The sequence below is a fragment of the Pseudophryne corroboree genome, chromosome 2, assembly GCF_028390025.1.
Source record: "Pseudophryne corroboree isolate aPseCor3 chromosome 2, aPseCor3.hap2, whole genome shotgun sequence".
NCBI classification, from domain to species: Eukaryota; Metazoa; Chordata; class Amphibia; order Anura; family Myobatrachidae; genus Pseudophryne; species Pseudophryne corroboree.
Genome location: NC_086445.1, coordinates 833,970,579 through 833,992,799, shown reverse-complemented (window position 1 = coordinate 833,992,799; position 22,221 = coordinate 833,970,579). Strand labels below are relative to the sequence as shown.

The 22,221-nt window shown below is 45.8% G+C and overlaps 1 protein-coding gene across 2 annotated transcripts in view; it reads left to right on the top strand.

The window, feature by feature from the left end:
- The window catches only part of MAP3K15 (mitogen-activated protein kinase kinase kinase 15), a 471,487-nt gene that overhangs the window by 152,803 nt on the left and 296,463 nt on the right, over positions 1-22,221 (top strand). For both annotated transcript variants that reach the window (XM_063955733.1, XM_063955732.1), the window contains exons 2-3: positions 2,326-2,465; positions 6,005-6,028. In XM_063955733.1, the coding sequence (XP_063811803.1) occupies positions 2,326-2,465; positions 6,005-6,028 (164 nt within the window). The remainder of the gene's footprint in view (positions 1-2,325; positions 2,466-6,004; positions 6,029-22,221) is intronic.

Sequence of the window (22,221 nt, the reverse complement as noted above, 5' to 3'; positions counted from 1 at the left end):
AGTCACGTCACCACAGCATTCATTCTTCAGCAGCAAGTCACAGAGCTTTTCAGTCACACTTTCTCAGCATCCTTTCTTCTGCAGCAACATCCAGTGTTCTTCATCCACGCATCATCAAAATTCAGTCTTCAGCAGTGTTCTTTGAGTTCTTCAGCCACGTCGTTCATTGAACATTCTTACAGCTCCTTCCAGAGTATTGTAGACTAGTCTTCTAGTTCCATTCTTCATTTACTCAACCTAGTACCTTGAGTTATATGAGAAGTAACACATCCGGCCTCCCCAATTCCTCCCTGCTCCCACAACTATTCCTCCATCAAACACCCAGCCTACGGATTTTCAACTTCAGCCAGTTGTGACAGCTTGCATGCCATAAGGAACAGTGCACCCCAGTGGCCCAATTTGTGGAAAACTTGATTGGTTTTACATACCAATAGCTTTTTTACAGTTGGCCTTATTAGAGTTAGAAGTACATTGAAAAAACCATGGTATGCTGCAGGAGGGCAATTTAATATGTGCAGAAAGATTTACTGTTGGAATTGTGGAGTGTGTGCTACGTGAAAACCAGCAGCATTTTCCCTACATGCAGTAATATAATAGCATTTGCACCTCTTGCATCACAGCGTAGTTTTATAGGTTCTTGGTATCTGACTGCTGTCTATATCTGATACGGGTGGGGTTCATCAAATCGACAGTCTATAGGTCGACAATGTTTAGGTCGACCACTATAGGTCGACAGTCACTAGGTCGACATGGATGGAAGGTCGACAGGGTTTCTAGGTCGACATGTGCTAGGTCAACAGGTCTAAAGGTCGACATGAGTTTTTTTTGTTTTTTTTGGTGTCGTTTTCTTCGTAGAGTGACCGGGATCCCAAATTAGTGCACCGCGTCCCCTCGCATGGCTCGCTTCGCTCGCCATGCTTCGGGCATGGTGCCTTCGCGCCGCTACCGCTTCGCTCGGCACACTTTACCATTCCAATCGTAGTCCACGTGGATCGTTAAGTATGAAAAAATTCAAAAAAAGAAAAAAAATGTGAAAAACTTATGTCGACCTTTAGACCTGTCGACCTAGCACATGTCAACCTAGAAACCCTGTCGACCTTCCATCCATGTCGACCTAGTGACTGTCGACCTATAGTGGTCGACCTAAACATTATTGACCTAGATACTGTCGATCTTCAGACCGGATCCCATCTGATACATCTCTGCTGCTCACTCCTTATAAAGAGGGTCCCCCCACCCACTATATAACTGTGTAATACAAAGATAGAGGAATACCTGGGGCTGAATGTATAAAAATTACATCCATCTGTATTTATCTACATAAAAACATCCATAGGTTTCATAAATTGAAATATTTCTAAACAATATAGAAGATGCAAATGCAGAATTTTCAATGTGGAATGCACGGGATGTAGTTACGTGACCGACGGTCACAATACCAACCACTACATCCCGACCCCTGAAAATCCCGAAAGTTGGCATGCCGACTAACAGGGACTATGCCCCAAATGCACAACCTTTAAGAAAACAGCAGATCTTGTAACATATGAAATACAATACAGACAACATCTTTGTAGATAGAATGTTAGGTGAACAACAATAAATATCCGGTGTATCAACAAATGAGTCCCGACTTGCCTATATGCCCTGGCTCTTTGTATGAGATTGAATGCCCCGTTTGTATATTATTACAGTTCTCTTAGGATCCTGTTTGTTGAACCCCAGGGAGAACACATAAAATAAAATAAAAATCATGGCACTGATGGAAGTGATGCTGGATCCTGTTTGGATGTCTGCATGATTGCTGTAGTGGTTAGCATTACTTCCTCACAGCACTGATGTCTTACCAAGCCCTTAAGTGTGCAGAGTTTTTATGTGCTCCCCATGTTTGGGTGGGTTTTCCCTGGGCACTCCAGTTTCCTCCCACAATCCAAAAACATTGGATTCTAACACAATTTCCTTACTATTTGTGTACATGTGGTAGAGAAAATAGATTGTCAGCTCCACTGGGTCAGGGATGATGTGAATGGCCAATATTTCTCTTTAAAGAGCTGGGGGTATATGTGCACTATTGTATATAAATAATTGTTAATGCATAAATGCTTTTCCAGTAAGGAGCTGTCTATCATTTCAGTTCAGTTGACAGTAAGTGACCATTGAGCGAACTGGATGATTACCAGGATATAGATCTCCATCAGCGTATTTGACGGGGGAAGGTGTAAACCCTTCATTTGGCTTCAAATAAAGCTAGGATTATTAATCATACAATGTGAAATAACCCTACAGGACCCATACCTAATGACTGTCTGGCTCTTCTTCTTGCAGATGTTGCTGTAGTGGACATGAGCGATGTAGGAAGACAGCCTTCTCTTTTCTACCACCTTGGAGTGCGGGAAAGTTTCGACATGGCAAATAATGTTATTATCTATCATGATACTGATGCTGACACATCGCTATCCCTAAAGGTAATTAATATTTAAAAATAGTTTGTTTTATGATTGTAAGAGGTATATTCCTCAACTGAAGCTCAGAAGCAGCATCACAGATGATCACCAGGCAAAAGCTACTATGGGGCTGCAACAATAAAATAGCAGCCCCTCTCTTTCAGTTATGAGTACCGCTTAATTTATGGAAGTCAGGTTGTGTGAGAGCTTCCTGGACTTCATTATTTTTCTGCAGTATAGGAGTTACTGCCTGATTTTCACACTGATCACCAGACGTTAGCTTGCATGGGGTTATCTAATTTAGAAAGGGAACTCTCTTCTTTCAAAAGAAATGTTCCCATCTGTATATGTGCCAGGGTTGGGGAGATATAGAGACTTAATATATTATTCTTCTTTTTACTAAAGTGACTTCCCCGTCCATCTCCCTGGTCTGCCGCACTCCCGACCAGTTGTTATGATCAGTGGGGAAAAGGTCATTTCTTTTTATCTTTTAAGTGCAGCATGTTGAGCTTGTCCCCTACAGTTTTATTGTATATGCAGTGGACATACCCCACTTCTAATCCACAGCAAAGGGGCTAATGCACTATTTTTTGGGGAGCACTAAGATTTTTCTCGCAGTCTAGCCAAAAACTGTAAGGACATACTGTAGGACAGTGATTTTCAACCTTTTTAAACCCGTGGCACACTGAACAAGATTTTAAAATTGCCAAGGCACACCATCAGTTTTTTTTTTTAAATCAAATATAATAACAAATCTCAGCATATATTGGCCCACACTGTAATAAAACTAATGCTTTCACTCTCACTGTAATAAAAAAAAATTGGTCCCTACATTAATAAAGAACTTTGGCCACCAGAAGTAAAAAAGCACATCAGTCCCTGCAGTAATAAAACACCTTGACCCCCACAGTAATGCCACACACTGCTCCCCATAGTAATTCCACTCATTGGCCTCATCCCCCCCCCCAGTAATCCTGCAAACTGTCCCCCCATATTATTCCACATATAGCCTCCTCCCCAGCAATTTCACACACAGCCTGCCCCCCCCCACTAGTAATTCCACACATACTGTAGCCTGCCTCCAACCCCCTCCCCCCATGTAATACCACACACAGCCTGCACCCCCCCCCCCAGTAATAACACACACAGCCCCCACCCCCAGTAATAACACACACAGCCTGTCTCCCTCTCTCCTTCCCAGTAATTGCACACATTATTTTCATTTAACCTGCTGCTGTACACAAAAAAAATCTCTCCCTCGTCTGTTGCGCGGGCAGCGAATAACGCTGAGAAGGGACTGAGACTCCGGCAGCAGCAGGCGGGCGGCAGGGCTACGTGACGTGCGTGACCTATGAGTCACGCACGTCACCATAGGCCTGCCTGTGGAAGAGGACAGCGCTGCTTGCGGTAGAGGACAGCCCTGCCCGAGACAGCAAGTGATGGCAGCGGCTGCCGGGCAGGTTCCTCTGACAGGCGGCGGGCATTTCCGGCGGGTGATGGCAGCGGGTATCTCTGGTGGGCAGCGGCACACCTGGCAACCGCTCGCGGCACACTAGTGTGCCGCGGCACAGCGGTTGAAAAACGCTGCTGTAGGACATAAGACACAAAAGACTGTAGGACATAGCTAAAGGGCAGCCATTTGAAGTTGTTGATCAGAGATCATTTCCATGGCAATCTGAAAGTATAGCTTCAAGCTGTGATTCATCAAGTATCCCAGAATCCCCAAAACTTAAAATCTAAAATACATGGTCAACAAACAACTGGTCTCTTCATCTTATGCGGAGATGCATTTTAAAATACTACATAGAGCATATTACACCCCCCGACTTTGGTTTCTCACAGGAATATCTGATAATTCCCTATGTTTTAAATGCAGTTCCCCAGACGCTGACATTATACATTGTCTCTGGGCATGCCCAGTGGTGCAAACATTTTGGAATACTGCACAGACCTATATTAATGTAGACTTACATGTCTCTTTTAAAATCACAATGGATTGAGCTTTCTGGGATTATACAGATGTTCAGAATCCCTCGTTCTCCAAGGGGACAAAATTGTTGTTGGCTTGTGTGGCTGCTGCTGATGCAATTTTTTTTTGTCCCAATGGATACAAACAGACCCAATACCGTTATCCCTCATGTTACCCCTTCTGACTTATCTTTACCAAATGGACTGGGTAGATTGCTCTCTAGATGCAGAGTCTAGTTCCTCAAATTGTTTTCCAGTTTGGTTGCCTTATTTGCTCACGTTACCTACTACCACCAAGGACTATGTACAAGGACTATGTACGCAAGGTTAGACTGACAACGTGGTACAATATGGAAACTCTCACCAATGGTTCTCCACTATTTTAAATGAACCCATGGATATTGCATTATTGTGGATTCACTGTGAAGCTAGTCGTTTACCAGTATATTTTCTGAACAATTATCTTCTCTTTTCCTATTGCTCCTGTGATTAACAGTGGTTACTATTATTGTGTATATTGTGACATACACATTTTACTTATAATGTGTGTTCCTTTTCAATAAATACATTTGAAAATAAATAATCTAAAATCCCTAAGTTGTTATGTCCACATATTTATATATACACCTTCCATTCCCTGGAATAAGGGCCTGATACAGACTGAGCACTCTGCCAGAAAAGCAGCTGCGTGATTCCACCATTATTATCATGACACATTGGGGCTGATGCAGAGATGGATGCACTGCTAATGGTGGATGCAATGGGGTGAATTGTTGCTACTGCGTATGTGTAAGTCGCACTGTGCATGAGTCTTGATTGTGTTCATGCACAGTCGCAGTTCTAATTTCAGGCGCACACACAGAGAGGTGACAATGTATTGAGCGTTTCTGGGCGGTGACAGTTGTCTCAGCGCACTCGATTGTCCATCTTATTGTTGCTTTGTGGTAGTGTCTTGAGCCTGTCGGTGAAAGTGGTTGCATACATGGGTTGAGTATAGAATCCCGATGGTCAGAATCCCAACTGTCAGAATGCCGGCAGCAGTATCCCGTCGGTGAAAATGCTGACAATCTTTGTTAAGTCTTCTATGGCTAACCCTAGTCCCAACTCACCCCTCCCGCAGCCTAACCCTAACCATCCCTTTTGCAGCCTAACCCTAACAGCCTCCAGCCGCCTCCCCCTCCCGCTGCCTAACTCTAAACCTCCCTTCTTACAGCCTAACCTTGTACGTACAGAGAATGCAGACGATTGGTTACTCACATAGGAGGCCATACATGGATGTAGAGACTGCACCTGCCATATTACAGTCTAATTTACCATATACAGATAAATTAAAGCTTATTTGATTAGAAGAAAATTTACCTACATGTGTTTTGTGGACTGTTGGAGGAAGCACACAGAAATATGGGACTACACACAAACATGGTCAGAGTTGCCTCAGGTTCATGGTCAACCACAGTGATATTTTTCCATTTTTTATGCAAAAACTAGAGTTAGGATTTATGTCTTTGACCTTATTGATTATTGCAAACATCAAGCTGCAGTATTTTGTTAGTTATTGTATAATTATTATATTTTCTATCCTTTTATTTTAGGATATGGTGTCTCAGAAGAACACGGTGAGCATTCATCGAGTTTACTTTCATATAAATTATTCTCTCTATTTCCCAACTTGCAAATTTACTTTGTGTTTGAACTTGTAAAATGTGATAATTTTCATTGCGATAAACATGTAACAAATGAATATAGCAAAATAAAAGAAGAGAAACATTTGTCATGGTCCCGCCAGACGGTACCATGTCTTTCCCTCTTTCAGGACCAGGTATTCTGCACATTTCAAAGACAACGTTTTTTCTTAATATACAAAATTGATTTTAGTTTGTTTTAGTAAGTGATAGAGCTCCTTTTTGGTCGAGTAATGTAACAGATATCTTATTTTCTGCACTGGGGTACACTGTGTTCCACAGGGAATACATCGGGGTGTAGAGTTGGATCTTGATTCAGAGGCCCCAACAGGCTAAAGCTTTGACTGTTCCCAGGATGCATTGCATGGCCTCCTCTATAACCCTGCCTCTGGACACTGGAGCTCAGTTTGTAAGTTGGTGCCTGCAGAGCAGGTCACTGAATATGGGGGCTGCGCTAGGCAGCCCGAGCTTTTAGAAGACTTCAAGGGCTGCAGCACTTTATGTGTCATTGTGACATACTGTGCTGCGCTCCATCACCTCCCCAGCAGCGCTGCATATGCCCGCTGGCCTGGTTCCCAGGAACTTGCGGCGAAGGCGCTCCGTTTCCTAGGCACACCACCGCAGACGCTCTCCTGGATCTCGTGGCTGCTTCTTAGGAAGGAGGTAAGAGGGTCCCCCAGGCGGGACCCGCCGCTAAATCGCGATCCGGTCGCGGTCCCAGGAGACGGACCGTGCCACTGGCGTGGACACTGTGTCAGTACAGGGACCCCACTATATCCACCAGGGTAGGGAGCACAGGTCGGATTGTGTAAAATCCGTTTTCAAAGGCTCCACAGTACCCGGTGGTGAGGACCAGCATAGTGGATAAGGTGCTGACCTGTAGCCCCTCCCTCAGCCCCAGGCGCCATCTACTGCTGGTGCTGCTTATCACTTTCCCTCACTTCCTGACTGAGATTTCTACGCCATCTTCTCAAGTAGCTGCGTCTGGTCTCCGGGACTGCTGGGCAAAGTCTCCTCTGTAAATCCGCCTGTCTCATCAGCGCTGTGATTTTACAGTCACTTAAGTATTCTACATGTTATTCTAAAGACAGTGTTAGTTAAGAACAAGTGTACCACTACCAGAATATTTAGTACAAGTGTTCTGATATATACTGTACATCCAGTCTATGACTGTGCATTGTTTTATATATATTTATTTACTAGTCCAGTGCAGTTTTATTGTGTGTCTAAAATAATTTCTGCATTGTCACTGTGACTGTGTGTGCCTGCTTCTGCTGTTTGAAATTCACTTTCAGTGAATCACAGCTATAATTATCACTGTATTCCATACCCTGAGAGGCTAGGTGCATCAGGGTCAAATATATAGTGCTGCGCAGTATATTCTGTTAAGTGTATTTTACTGCGCTATTCAGTCACCTCATACCGCATTTATTCTCTGTTTATGCTCTGTATTTACTGTCACATAAATAAGGGAGTGTTTTGCAGGTTTTTTATTTGGCTATATTGTACTGTTACGCTCTACGGCTAGATTTACTATAATGTCTGCCACAAAGGGCAGGAAACCCATGCAGTGCTTGCGCCAAGAATTTACCTGAGGGGGAAGTTTTAACTGATGGATTGTGTACTGGGTGCCATACATCTCCCAGTCAGCCCGCGGCCCCTGTAGCCAATCAGGAGCCACCTGGGCAGCGTTCTCTAGTATACTGAATACACTTGTGACACGTGCCCCCTTTGGGACCTCCTGTGCCATTGCAGCCACATATTGTCCCTGTAGTTAATCCGCCCTGTTGTATCTGTCTACCCAGATACAACAATTAAATCAATCCCTGGTTAGACAAAAGTCTTCCCCACGTCCCTCTGGAGTCAAGGGGTCATCTAAGCGGGCCACTTCCTCCTCACAATCCACTAATATTTCAGATAATTCTCTGATGAGGATGGGGAATATACTTATCCCTCAGACACTGATACAGTTGCTTCTAACAAGGAACCTACAACTCAGGTTGATGTTTCTGACCTTGTGGAGGCTATTAAGCTGATTCCACAAATTGATGATGAGGTAGATCCCACTACTGAATCTAAGAAACCTGATAAGTTCAAACGTCAGAAGGTTGCTAAAGTAGTCTTACCACATTCTGACCATTTAATAGAAATACGTCAGGATCCCAAGGTCTTCTCCAGGAAAGAAATTCTCCCTGTCTAAGAAGATACTAGCTCGTTATCCTATCCCTGCGGAGTTCAGTAATAAGTGGTAAACTCCACCGCCGGTGGACTCTCATGTCACCTGTCTTGTGGTGTCATCTACTCTGCCTGTCACCACTGTCACCTCACTGAAGGAACCGACGGATAAGCATGTGGAGGGATGCCTGAAGTCTATTAACTCCTTTACAGGTGCTGTACATAGACCCACTATAGCAGCCTCCTGGGCCGCAAAAGGAATTGAAGCATGGGTTCAGGCATTAGAGGAAGAGCTGCCGCAGAATATTTCTAACACTGCCAGACAATATCTGTCTCATATTACCACCGCCTCCCACTATATTCAGGAGGCATCCTCTGAGGCAGGTGTAATGGCGGCCAAGGCGTCCACTACGGTATCCGTTTGGATGGTCGACCATGTTATGGTCGACAGCCATTAGGTCGACCACTATTGGTCGACATTGACATGGTCGACATGGACACATGTCGACACACGAAAAGGTCGACATGAGTTTTCCCCCTTTTTTTTCTTTTGGGGAACTTTTCCATACTTTACGATCCACGTGGACTACGATTGGTAACGGTAATCTGCGCGAAGCATGGCGAGCGAAGTGGTGCACTAATTGGGGTTCCCTGTCACTTTACGCAGAAAACACCCAAAAAGTAAAAAGATTCATGTCGACCTTTTCATGCTTCGACCATTTGTCCATGTCGACCATGCCAATGTCGACCAATAGTGGTCGACCTAATGACTGTCGACCATAACATGGTCGACCATTCATACAGGAACTGTCCACTACGTCTATATTGGCTCGCCGAATTATGTGGTTGAGATTCTGGATGGTGGACTCCAAAAAGGTGCTCCCCTTTAAGGAAGATATCCTATTTGGGGAAGATCTGAATAAGATTGTGACTGACTTGGCGACTACTAAGACTGCATTTCTCCCAAGTACTAATCCTTCTGCACCGAAGGCAAAGAGTACCAATTTTCGTTCCTTTCGACTTCCAGGGAAAGCAAAGGGTCAGGCGTACTCGAGACAGGCTCGTGCTTCCAAAACCACTAAGCCCAAACCTAAACAATCCTGGGCTGCCTGTCAGCCTGCTTCCAAACAAGACAAGCCTGCTGCATGACGGGCCGAGCCTCCCCCTGGAGGATCCCAGGGTGGGAGGCCGGCTTTTGCAATTTGCCCAGATCTGGTTAAGGACAGCTTCAGACGCCTGGGTTCGGGAAGTTGTCTCTCACGGGTACACTGTCTCTTTCAAGAGACGTCCCCCTCGCCAGTTCTGCACGATGGTTATTGCTTCGGATCCGTTGAAAGCGCAAGCTCTACACCTGGTTGTGCGATCCCTCCTGGACACAGGAGTGGTAGTGCCAATACCTCTGTCCCATAGAGGCAGTCCCGAAACCCAGTGGGTCTTTCCGGCCTATACTCAACCTCAAATCATTGAACAAATTTCTGAGAGTGTCCAATTTTCGTATGGAAGCTCTGCGCTCTATTGTATTATGGAACCCAAGGACTATATGGTATCCCTGGACATACAAGATGCTTACCTGCATATACCTATTGCCATGTCGCATCAGCAATATCTGCGGTTTGCTATTGGCAACCTACATTATCAATTCCAGGCTCTGCCATTTGGACTGGCCACGGCCCCTCGGATCTTCACCAAGGTCATGGCCATGAAGATGGCCCTTCTCCGCAGTCAGGGAATCAGGATCCTACCATATCTGGATGACTTGCTGATCCTGGCGAACTCCCAAGATATCCTCCTCAGTCATCTGGAACTGACGGTCCAATTCCTACAAGCCTACGGGTGGATCATCAACTGGAAGAAGTCCTCGCTGATCCCTGCTCGGAGCATGGTGCACCTGGTGGCACTGCTGGACACACAGACAAAGACTGTTTATGTCTCCAGAGAAAGTCCTGAAACTTCAGGACAGGATAAGATAGTTCCTTTCTCGCCCAAGAGTGTCAGTACACTAGGTGATGCAAGTACTAGGCCTCATGGTGTCGGCTTTCGACATGGTAAAGTACGCTCAATTTCATTCCCGCCCTCTGCAGAGGTTAATCCTTTCCAAGTGGGACGGCCTGCCTCATCGGATCATGTCTCAAATGATCTCCTTGACGCCGGAGGTTCGTCTGTCACTGAGCTGCTGGCTACAGGACCAACAGTTGAGCAGGGGCCGTCCCTTCTGGATCCCCAACTGGGTTCTACTGACTACAGAGCAACACTCTATCCAGGGTCAGTGGACCAAGGAGGAATCTCTCCTCCCGATAAACATTCTGGAATTTTGGGCAGTGTTCAATGCTTTGACTCTTGCCCTGCCTCTGATACAGAACAGGCCTGTTCAAGTACAATCAGACAACGCCATTACTGTGGCATACATAAATCATCAAGGCGGCACTCGAAGCCACATGGCAATGATGGAAGTGTCAAAAATCCTTTTTTTGTACGGAACGCCATCTGCCAGCAATATCGGCAGTGTTCATTCCCGGAGTCCTCAACTGGGAAACGGATTTCCTCAGTCGACAGGACGTACACGCCGGAGAGTGGAGTCTTCATCTGGAAGTTTTTCAACTCCTAGTGGAAAAGTCGGGCCTACCAGATGTAGACCCGATGGCGTCTTGACACAATCACAAGGTTCCGGTCTTCGGATCAAGGACAAGGGATCCTCAAGCAGCATTCGTGGACGCACTGGCAATTCCATGGAACTTTCAGCTGCCATATGTGTTCCATCCGGTGTCACTCCTGCCCATGGTACTACAGAAGTTCAAGCCAGAAGGAGGAATACTACTTCTAGTCGCTCCAGCGTGGCCCAGACGGCACTGGTTCTCAGACCTGCAGGGTCTATCGATACAGCGTCCTCTTCTACTTTCTCAAAGCCCAGACCTCCTCGTTCAGGGCCCTTGTGTCTCCCTGGACCTGGCCAGACTGGCTCTGACGGCGTGGCTCTTGAAGCTTCACTCCTGTGGGCCAAGGGATTCTCCGAGGCGATTATCCAAACTATGCTAAAGGCCCACAAACCGGCTTCTGCACATATTTATTACAGGGTCTGGAATTCTTACTTATTTTACCTGGTGTGCTGATAAGATTTACAATGCATACAATTTCAGAACGTTCAGACTTTTGGCTTTTCTGCAACAAGGCCTAGACTTAAGTCTTCGTCTGGCCTCCCTCAAGGTTCATATTTCTGCCTTGTCGGTGTGGTTTCAGAGGAAGATTGCGTCTATTCCTGACGTTCATACTTTCACTCAAGGCGTTTTGCAGATTCAGCCTCCATATGTAACTCCTGTGGCTCCATGGGATCTGTCTGTTGTCTTGAATGCCCTACAAGAGTCTCCATTTGAACCTCTATTCTGAGTCTGTGGATCTTAAATATCTAACGCTTAAGGTTGTTTTTCTGCTAGGAGGGTGTCAGACTTAGGCGCTTTGTCCTGTCATCCACCCTTTCTGATTTTTCACCGTGACTGGGCAGGTCTCAGAACTCGTCCTGGTTATCTACCTAAGGTGGTGTCATCTTTCCATCTTAACCAAGAGATTGTGGTTCCGGCTTTTATCTCTTCCGGTTTGTCCTCCAAAGAGCGGTCTTTGGATGTGGTATCGGCTCTCCGTATTTACGTGGAGAGGACTGACCCTTTCAGAAGGTCCGATGCCCTTTTTGTACTTTTTGGTTTTCATAAACGTGGCTCGCCTGCGAATAAGCAAACCTTGGCCAGATGGATTAGAATGGTGATTGCACAAGCTTATGCACAGGCTGGTCTTCCAGCTCCTGCTGCTATCAAAGCCCATTCTACTCGGTCTGTTGGACCTTCATGGGCGCCCTGCCTAGGCGCGTCCGCTGAACAATTGTACATGGGGGCTGCGTGGTCCTCAGTGAACACTTTCATTAGGCTTTATGCCTTTGATACTTCTGCATCCCAGGATGCCTCCTTTGGACACCGGGTTCTTGTGCCGGCAACAGTGTGTCCCCTCCCATGAGGAACTACTTTAGGACATCCCAATGTATTCCCTGTGGAACACAGTGTACCCCGCTGCAGAAAAGGAGATTTATGGTAGACTTACCGTAGTTAAATCTCTTTCTGCGAGGTACACTGGGTTCCACAGGGCGCCCACCCTGATGCACTTAGCTTCTTTGGGTTTGTATGGCATTAGCCGCTGGTCCCTTCTCCTGTCGTGAGAATGTGGTTCTATGTGACTAACATCTGCCTTCTCTTTTACCTGCTACTGCATTGGACTGGTTAACGAAACTGAGCTCCAGTATCCGGAGGCGGGGTTATGGAGGAGGCCATGCAATGCATCCTGGGAACAGTCAAAACTTTAGCCTGTTGGTGCCTCTGGATCAAGATCCAACTCTACACCTCGATGTATTCCCTGTGGAACCCAGTGTACCTTGCAGAAAGAGATTTAACTATGGTAAGTCTACCATAAATCTCCCTATTTCATGGACATTGTAGCATAAAATAAGGAAATATACAGGGTAAATAATGTCTAATTGCTCTCCCACGCATGCTAGGAGATCTATTAAATACAGGTTACAGTGCATCTAATAGTATTTGTGTTTTGAGAGATTTCATATGGACCTTATGTATACTACCAAAAGTCCTCACAATGGCATATCTATAATGGGTGCTGGGTGTGTGGTCTCCAGGTGGGACCCACACCGCCCACTTTGCACCCATGTTCTTAAAACCCCACCTCTCTTGAGCAAAGCGCCAGAGTCTACTGCTTATGCCACCGACTAGTTAGGAGGGGGGCCCGGACGGAGACTGCAGAAGGACTCCTTCCTCACTTAATACGCCCCTTGGTCCTCACATGTTAAGTAAGGCATACTAACTACCAGGGACTGTGACCAGTAGTCCAGTCAGAATAAAACCCTTGTTTGTGCCCCTTACCTTCCTTCATTTGTCAACAACACAAGCAACACAAAAATGTTTTTGGCCAGTCCGGGCCACTCAGTGCCCACTGAGCCTTATGCAGAAGAATAAGTTGTCTAATTGGTGATCCTGCTATGCAGGGAGCAAGAACCATATCAAGTGGTTCCTGGAAACTCAACGGACACAAATAATAATGGACAGTTTTCAATAAAAATCTGCAAAAGTGTAACTTTTTCCCACAATACACATTACTATAAGGGCATTCAAGTGCAATCTCTATTACATGAAATAGAGATCTGCACCAGAGATAACATTATGCCAGGAGGCAAAGCACAAATAGCTCTTGGACACATTCAATTGCCCTTTCAGTACGGCCCGCCGTGCAACATTGGAATATCTTAAGCAATTTTCCATGTCATCTACCATTAGAAATACACAACCCATTTAAATTGGGTTGGTTGATGTAATGCTATGTATGTTATGGAGGGGTGCTGAATGTTGCAGAAAAGGGCACCAGTCTGGACTAAGGTTCAGAGGGTATCGTAGACTTGCACCAGGGTCTCTGGCAGGAGCTCATGATCCGACCTGCAGGTTAAAAGGTGGCTAAGCGCACAAAGCAGAATTCCTGAAGCCGTTGCGATGGTTTGTGACTGGTGATTGCTGTAGTAAGAGGCTTCTGGAGTGAGAGGCACTGCCTGGGGCCAATTTCGGGTGTTCGGGAAAACTGCTAGAAAGTCGCCGTGACCTTGCTGTCTAAGTGACTGTCTGGTGTCCTATGATCTAGCTGCTACACCACACACTCCACACAAGCTGAAAAATACTTACATAATCGTCTAAATAAAGCCAGCAGAGAGGAGCATGTCAGGAAGTCGGACAACTGGAGTGGGGTATAGCAGCAGACGCTTCACTGGGAGAGTAGCACAGCAGGGAGCCGGAAGTGCTGTCACCTGACAGAGACTGGTTACAAGGTCCCGCCTCCCCTTTTGCATTAGTTATTGTCCAAGATTAGTCTCCGCCTACAGCAGAAAGCTGGTTGCTCTCCAGGAGCTGTGGTGCTGCAGCTGAAGTCTGGCAGCCATCTGTTAATTTCAGGTTGGTCCTTTCTTCATCTTACACTTCATCTCCTCAAAATGAATAGGGAATGCTAATGGATTTAAATAACTCAGTTGTTTAAGTATCATCTCCAGGACAGGCTTTTAGTTGAGACAACTTAAATCTACGCTGAATGTAAAGTAAGAGTCATTCTAATGCAATAGCTAATTTATTAGAGCAAATAATCCTGGTCAGACTAGAAATTGACCCAACAGTTAGATATTTTGTTTCAAACTTGATTAGTTAATATTTAATATGCTTTTTGATATTTATTATATTGGATATCTGTTAGAGTGTTTTACAGGAATGCAGTCAATTTACCTCCAATCAAAATCCAGACGTTCGAAATGCCGACAGCAATTGACCGACGGTCCAAATCCCGACAAGGTCAAAATCCCGACATGGACAAAATACCGACATTTAAAATACCGGCAAGGGCAAAATACAGACATGTAAAATGTCGACATGTCAAAATGCCGACATGAGTTTTTCATGATTTTTTCATTGAAACCGACTTGTTCATACTTTACCATCCCAGTGGACCTGGAGGGGGAATATAATAGTGTGCCCAGCGCAGCGAGGCACCGTGCACGAAGCATGGCTTGCGCAGCGAGCCATGCGAGGGGACGCGGTACACTCATATGGTGTCCATGTCGACATATGTCGACATACACACAAAAACCCAATGAAAAACATGTATTTTTTTGACCTGTCGGCATTTTAAATGTCTGTATTTTGTCCATGTCGCTATTTTGACCTTGTCGGGATTTTCATTTGCTGTCAGGATTACGACCGTCGGGATTTTGATTGGAAGTATTTCATATCGATCCCGTTTTACAAAGGAACGTGTAACATAAGGATAGGAAATTGGTGTATGTGTATGTATGGATTTTATTAATATATTGTATAAGAAAGCCTGTAATCCAGAGTTTATTGCAAAGTTAAACTAACAGATTTAATATTCTAATAATTCATTGAATTAGGATAAAATCTGTTAAAGATATAGGGGGGTATTCAATTAGACCTGAAAAAAAATATTTACGTGTTATGTATTTTGGGGCTATCCGGGTGAGGAGCAGGGATGGCTGTTTCCTAACCTTACTCGTCCATCTGTTGCTGGTTACATTTGTGTGGTCTTCATTTTAGAGCATGATCCTGTATTAAGAGTCAAACTTCAGTCAGACCATTTAGTCAGTTGCTATCTGCATCGAGCGGTCTGTGATGGTGAGTGGGTTACCCATCACCCTGATAATACAAAGCTGCAGTGTAAAGTCTGGATAAGGCAGAACAGTGTATTATTCTTTCATATTCCATATATATACTGCATACATGTAACATTTGGGTTTAATACTCACTAAGGTTAATTCAATCTAGACAGAAATTTCCTTATGCTAATACATGTCCATTGCCTTCCCACCAGCTAGTCAGAGGTCAGCTAAGAGGCCGTTCCCAGGCTCTAGTCTCCGTTTCCTCATACTGGAAATGGGACTTTATTGCTGCTTTTGCATTATGGACCTGTTTGCATCTGCATGTTTGCTTTTTCATGTATTCACATGAGAAATGCATAAAAAGCAAAGGCCAGCACTGCAGCATATTGTGCCATTGATGCAGTGTGAAGACATTTGCATTTATTGGGGGGAGAATCAGATGTTTGAAAATCAGTTGGGAGTCTGTTTTTTCCTATCTAATAGACAGGAAAAAACAGACACCCAACCGACTATTCAAACATTTGAAATCCACCCATTGTCTCTTTTACATTAGACTTATCAAGTTCTAGTGTCAGTTCAATTGCTACACTTTTAAGGGTTATAATGGTCTGTCTGACTTTTTTTTTCTTCTTACAAATTTACTTCTTGCTGCAGTGCAATATTGTCCAAATAATGCTGCTGAGTGTGTAATAAGAGTTTGTTCCAACACTGCTTTTATGTAGACTACCAACATTTAAAATAACATTGTTACTATGATCCCTAGTCCATAACAACTTGACCCATTAAAAACACAAAGTCTTCAAAAAATTCTTACAGAACACCTTTATCCACTCGCCTCTTCAATTACTGAAATAAGATGGTTGCCGTATTTCTTAATCTGTTTAATGGGGGTCATTCCGAGTTGTTCGCTCGTTGCCGATTTTCGCAACGGAGCGTTTAAGGCAAAAATGCACATGCGCATGGTTCGCAGTGCGCATGCGGTTAGTATTTTAACACAAAACTTAGTAGATTTACTCACGCCCGAACGAAGATTTTTCCTCGTTGAAGTGATCGTAGTGTGATTGACAGTAAGTGGGTGTTTCTGGGCGGAAACTGGCCGTTTTCTGGGAGTGTGCGGAAAAACGCAGGCGTGCCAGGGAAAAAAGCGGGAGTGTCTGGAGAAACGGGGGAGTGGCTGGCCGAACGCTGGGCGTGTGTGTGACGTCAAACCAGGAACGAAACGGCCTGAGCTGATCGCTATTTGTGAGTAAGTCTCGAGCTACTCAGAAACTGCTAAGAAATTTCTTTTCGCTATTCTGCTAATCTTTCGTTCGCTATTCTGCTAAGATACACACCCAGAGGGCGGCAGCTTAGCGTGTGCAATGCTGCTAAAAGCAGCTAATGAGCGAACAACTCGGAATGAGGGCCAATGTCTTTAATGCCTCACAATCTGTCCATTATTTATTATATATCCACAATTCACATCTCTAGAATTTGACCCAAAATACTATAACTACAGTAAAATTGTAATCCATCCACCGACCGTGGCTTTTTCTGTAATGCCTTTGTGCTTGGCATTGTACTAACATAACTCTTTCCACTATAGTGTAAGGCTTATCTGTGGAATCCTAGTAAAGAGGTGTGTACTGGCGCCGGCTGTGAAACCAATAAGGGACGATAAAAATTTAAAATGAAAGATCACATAATTTTAATAAACATTAAAAAATAAGATTTTACACTTACCGGTAAATCTATTTCTCGTAGTCCGTAGAGGATGCTGGGACTCCGTAAGGACCATGGGGAATAGATGGGCTCCGCAGGAGACATGGGCACTTTAAAAAAGACTTTAGACTCTGGGTGTGCACTGGCTCCTCCCTCTATGCCCTTCCTCCAGACCTCAATTAGAGAAACTGTGCCCAGAGGAAATGGACAGTACGAGGAAAGGATTTTTGTTAATCCCAAGGGCAAGATTCATACCAGCCACACCAATCACACCGTATAACTTGTGATAAACTACCCAGTTAACAGTATGAACAAACAACATAGTCTCGGTCCAAACCGATGAACTATAATATAACCCTTATGTAAGCAATAACTATATACAAGTCTTGCAGAAGTCCGCACTTGGGACGGGCGCCCAGCATCCTCTACGGACTACGAGAAATAGATTTACCGGTAAGTGTAAAATCTTATTTTCTCTAACGTCCTAGAGGATGCTGGGACTCCGTAAGGACCATGGGGATTATATCAAAGCTCCCAAACGGGCGGGAGAGTGCGGATGACTCTGCAGCACCGATTGAGCAAACAGGAGGTCCTCCTCAGCTAGGGTATCAAACTTATAGAACCTTGCAAAGGTGTTTGATCCCGACCAAGTAGCTGCTCGGCACAACTGTAATGCCGAGACCCCTCGGGCAGCCGCCCAAGAAGAGCCCACCTTCCTCGTGGAATGGGCCTTAACCGATTTTGGCAATGGCAATCCTGCCGAAGAATGTGCTTGCTGAATCGTGTTACAGATCCAGCGAGCAATAGTCTGCTTTGAAGCAGGTGCGCCAACCTTATTGGCTGCATACAGGATAAACAGCGCCTCTGTCTTCCTGACCCTAGCTGTTCTGGCCACATAAATCTTCAAAGCCCTGACCACATCAAGTGACTCGGAATCTTCCAAGTCTCGCGTAGACCACAGGCACGACAATAGGTTGGTTCATATGAAAAGATGAGACCACTTTAGGCAGGAATTGAGGACGAGTTCTCAATTCTGACCTATCCACGTGAAAAACCAGATAGGGACTTTTATATGACAAAGCCGCTAAGTCCGAAACACGCCTTGCAGAAGCTAAGGCCAACAACATGACCACCTTCCAAGTGAGATATTTCAACTCCACTGTTTTGAGTGGTTCAAACCAAGGTGACTTGAGGAAGCTTAATACCACGTTAAGATCCCAAGGCGCCACCGTAAGTATAAAAGAAGGCTGTACTCTGTACTTCAGGAAGAGAAGCCAATTCCTTTTGAAAGAAAATGGACAAGGCCGAAATTTGAACCTTTATGGACCATAATTTTAGGCCCAAATTCACTCCTGTTTGAAGTAAGTGAAGTAAACGGCCCAAATGGAACTCCTCCGTAGGAGCAGTCCTGGCCTCACACCAAGAAACATATTTTCGCCATATGCGGTGATAATGTTTCGATGTCACGTCCTTCCTAGCCTTAATCAGGGTAGGAATGACCTCCGGAGGAATACCTTTTTCTGCTAGGATCCGGCGTTCAACCGCCATGCCGTCAAACGCAGCCGCGGTAAGTCTGGGAACAGACAGGGCCCCTGTTGCAGCAGGTCCTGCCTTAGAGGAAGAGGCCAAAGATCTTCTGTGAGCAACTCTTGCAGATCCGGATACCAAGTCCTTCGTGGCCAATCTAGAACAATGAGGATTGTTCTCACTCTTCTTTGCCTTATTATTCTCAACACCTTGGGTATTAGAGGCAAAGGAGGGAACACATAGACCGATCTGAACACCCATGGTGTCACCAGAGCGTCTACAGCTACCGCCTGAGGGTCTCTTGACCAGGCGCAATATCGCTTTAGCTTTTTGTTGAGACGGGACGCCATCATGTCTATCTGAGGCAGTCCCCACGACCCGCGATCTGTGCGAAGACTTCGTGATGAAGTCCCCACTCTCCCGGATGCAGGTCGTGTCTGCTGAGGAAGTCCACTTCCCAGTTGTCACCCCCGGGATGAACACTGCCGACAGTGCGCTTACATGATTCTCCGCCCAGCGAAGAAACCTGGTTGCTGCTGCCATGGCCACTCTGCTCCTTGTGTCGCCTTGGCGGTTTACATGAGCCACTGTTGTGACATTGTCCGACTGAATCAGAACTGGTTTGTCCCGAAGTAATGCCTCCGCTTGACGTAGGCCGTTGTATATGGCCCTCAACTCCAGGACGTTGATGTGGCGACAAGTCTCTAGAGTTGACCAGAGACCTTGGAAATTTCTTCCCAATGTGACTGCTCCCCAACCTCGGAGGCTTGTGTCCATGGTCACCAGGATCCAGTCCTGAATGCCGAACCTGCGGCCTTCCAGGAGGTGAGCACTGTGCAGCCACCACAGGAGCGATATCCTGGCTCTGGGAGACAGGGTGCTCCTTTGAAGCATTTGTAAATGAGACCCGGACCATTTGTCCAGTAGGTCCCATTGAAAAGTCCTCGCATGGAACCTGCTGAAGGGGATGGCTTCGTACGATGCCACCATCTTCCCCAGGACACGTGTGCAGTGAAGCACTGAAACCTTTTTTGGCTTTAATAGGTTCCTGAGCAGAGCTATGAGCTCCTGAGCCTTTTCCATCGGAAGAAAAACCTTTTTCTGTTCTGTGTCCAGAATCAGGCCCAAAATGGTCAGACGCGTTGTAGGAACCAGCTGGGACTTCGGAATATTGAGATTCCAGCCATGCTGTTGCAACGTCCTCACAGACAGTGACACGCTGTCCAGTAACTTCTCTCGAGATTTCGCCTTTATGAGGAGATCGTCCAAGTATGGGATAATTGTGACACCCTGCTTGCGCAGGAGCACCATCATTTCCGCCATTACCTTGGTGAAAATTCTCGGGGCCGTGGAAAGCCCAAACGGCAACGTCTGAAATTGGTAATGACAGTCCTGTACCGCAAATCTCAAGAACGCCTGGTGAGGAAGAAAAATCGGAACATGAAGGTAAGCATCCTTTATGTCCAGGGAAACCATCCAATCCCCCCCTCCAGGGTGGCGATGACCGCGCTGAGCGATTCCATCTTGAACTTGAACTTTTTTAAGTACAGGTTCAGGGATTTCAGATTCAAAATGGGTCTGACCGAACCGTCCGGTTTCGGAACCACAAACAGGGTTGAGTAATACCCATTTCCTTGCTGGAGAAGAGGAACCTTGACTATCACCTGTTGCAGATACAATTTTTGAATTGCAGTTAACACTAACTCCCTTTCTGACGGAGAAGCTGGCAGAGCCGATTTGAAAAACCGGCGAGGAGGCATCTCTTCGAATTCCAGCCTGTATCCCTGAGAAACAATCTCTATTGCCCAGGGATCCACCTGTGAGTGAACCCAGACGTGGCTGAAAAATCGAAGACGTGCCCCCACTTGACCTGACCCCCCAGGGAAGCCCCAGCGTCATGCGGTGGATTCTGCAGACGTAGGGGAGGATTCTGCTCCTGGGAACCAGCTGTGTGCAGCTTTTTTCCCTTGCCTTTACCTCTGGCAAGAAAGGACGATCCCCGTACCTTTTTGCTTTTATTTGAACGAAAGGACTGCATTTGGTAATGAGGTGCCTTCTTAGTATGTTGTAGGGGAACATAAGGTAAAAAATTCGATTTACCAGCCGTAGCAGTAGAGACAAGGTCCGAGAGGCCTTCTCCAAACAACTCCTCCCCCTTGTAAGGCAACGACTCCATATGCCGCTTTGAGTCGGCATCACCCGTCCACTGTCGGGTCCACAAGAGTCGCCTAGTAGAAATAGACATAGCATTTATTCTGGAGCTTAGTAAACAAATGTCTCTTTGAGCATCCCTCATATATAACGCAGCATCCTTGATATGCTCTAGGGTCATTAGAATGGTATCCTTATCTAGGGTCTCAATCTCCGTAGTCAAGGAATCTGTCCATGCTGCGACAGCACTACAAACCCAGGCCGATGCCATAGCCGGCCTAACAATAGTACCAGAATGTGTGTAAATGTACTTCATGGTAACTTCCTGCTTACGATCCGCAGGATCCTTGAGGGTAGCAGTATCCTGGGAAGGCAGTGCCACCTTCTTGGATAAGCGTGTCAACGCCTTGTCTACTTTAGGCGAAGATTCCCATCGTATCTTGTCCTTTTGTGGGAAGGGATACGCTATAAGAATATTTTTGGGAACTTGTAGTCTCCTGTCTGGAGATTCCCAAGCCTTTTCGCACAATTCGCTTAGCTCAAATGAGGACGGAAAGGTGATCTCAGGCTTTTTCTCTTTATACATGTGTACCCTCGTGTCAGGGACAGGTGGTTCCTCAATAATATGCAAAACCTCTTTAATAGCAGTGATCATGTAACGGATACCTTTAGCCACTTTTGGCCGTAATTTTGCATCCTCATAGTCGACACTGGAATCTGAATCCGTGTCGGTATCTGTGTCAGTGATCTGGGATAATGTGCGTTTCTGAGACCCAGAAGGTCCTGGTGCCACTGGGACAGGCATGGTCTGACTACCTGACTGATTCCTAGCCTCAATCTTGTCTAATCTCTTATGCAATAAATTTACATTAGCATTCAAGACATTCCACATATCCATCCAGTCCTGTGTCGGCGTTGCCGACGGCAACCTGACATTCATGCACTCCCCCTCCTCCTTAGGCGAGCCTTCATCGTCAAACATGTCGACACACGCGTACCGACACACTCCACACACACAGGGAAACTCTTTTCTGAAGACAGGTTCCCCTTTAGGCCCTTTGGAGACACAGAGAGAGAGTATGCCAGCACACACCCCAGCGCTATATTACCCCGGAGAAAAACACAGAATGTTTACCCAGTAGCGCTGCTGTAATGTATAATCGCCAATTATGTGCCCCCCCTCTACTTTAAAACCCCCTTTCACCGTGTGTCAAGCAGGGGAGAGTCCGGGGGAGCTTCCTCTCAGCGGTGCTGTGGAGAGAAAATGGCGCTGGTGAGTGCTGAGGGAGAAGCCCCGCCCCCTCGGCGGCGGGCTTCTGTCCCGCTCAAACTTTGTAAAACATGGCGGGGGCTCTTTTATATAAATGTACAGTGCCCA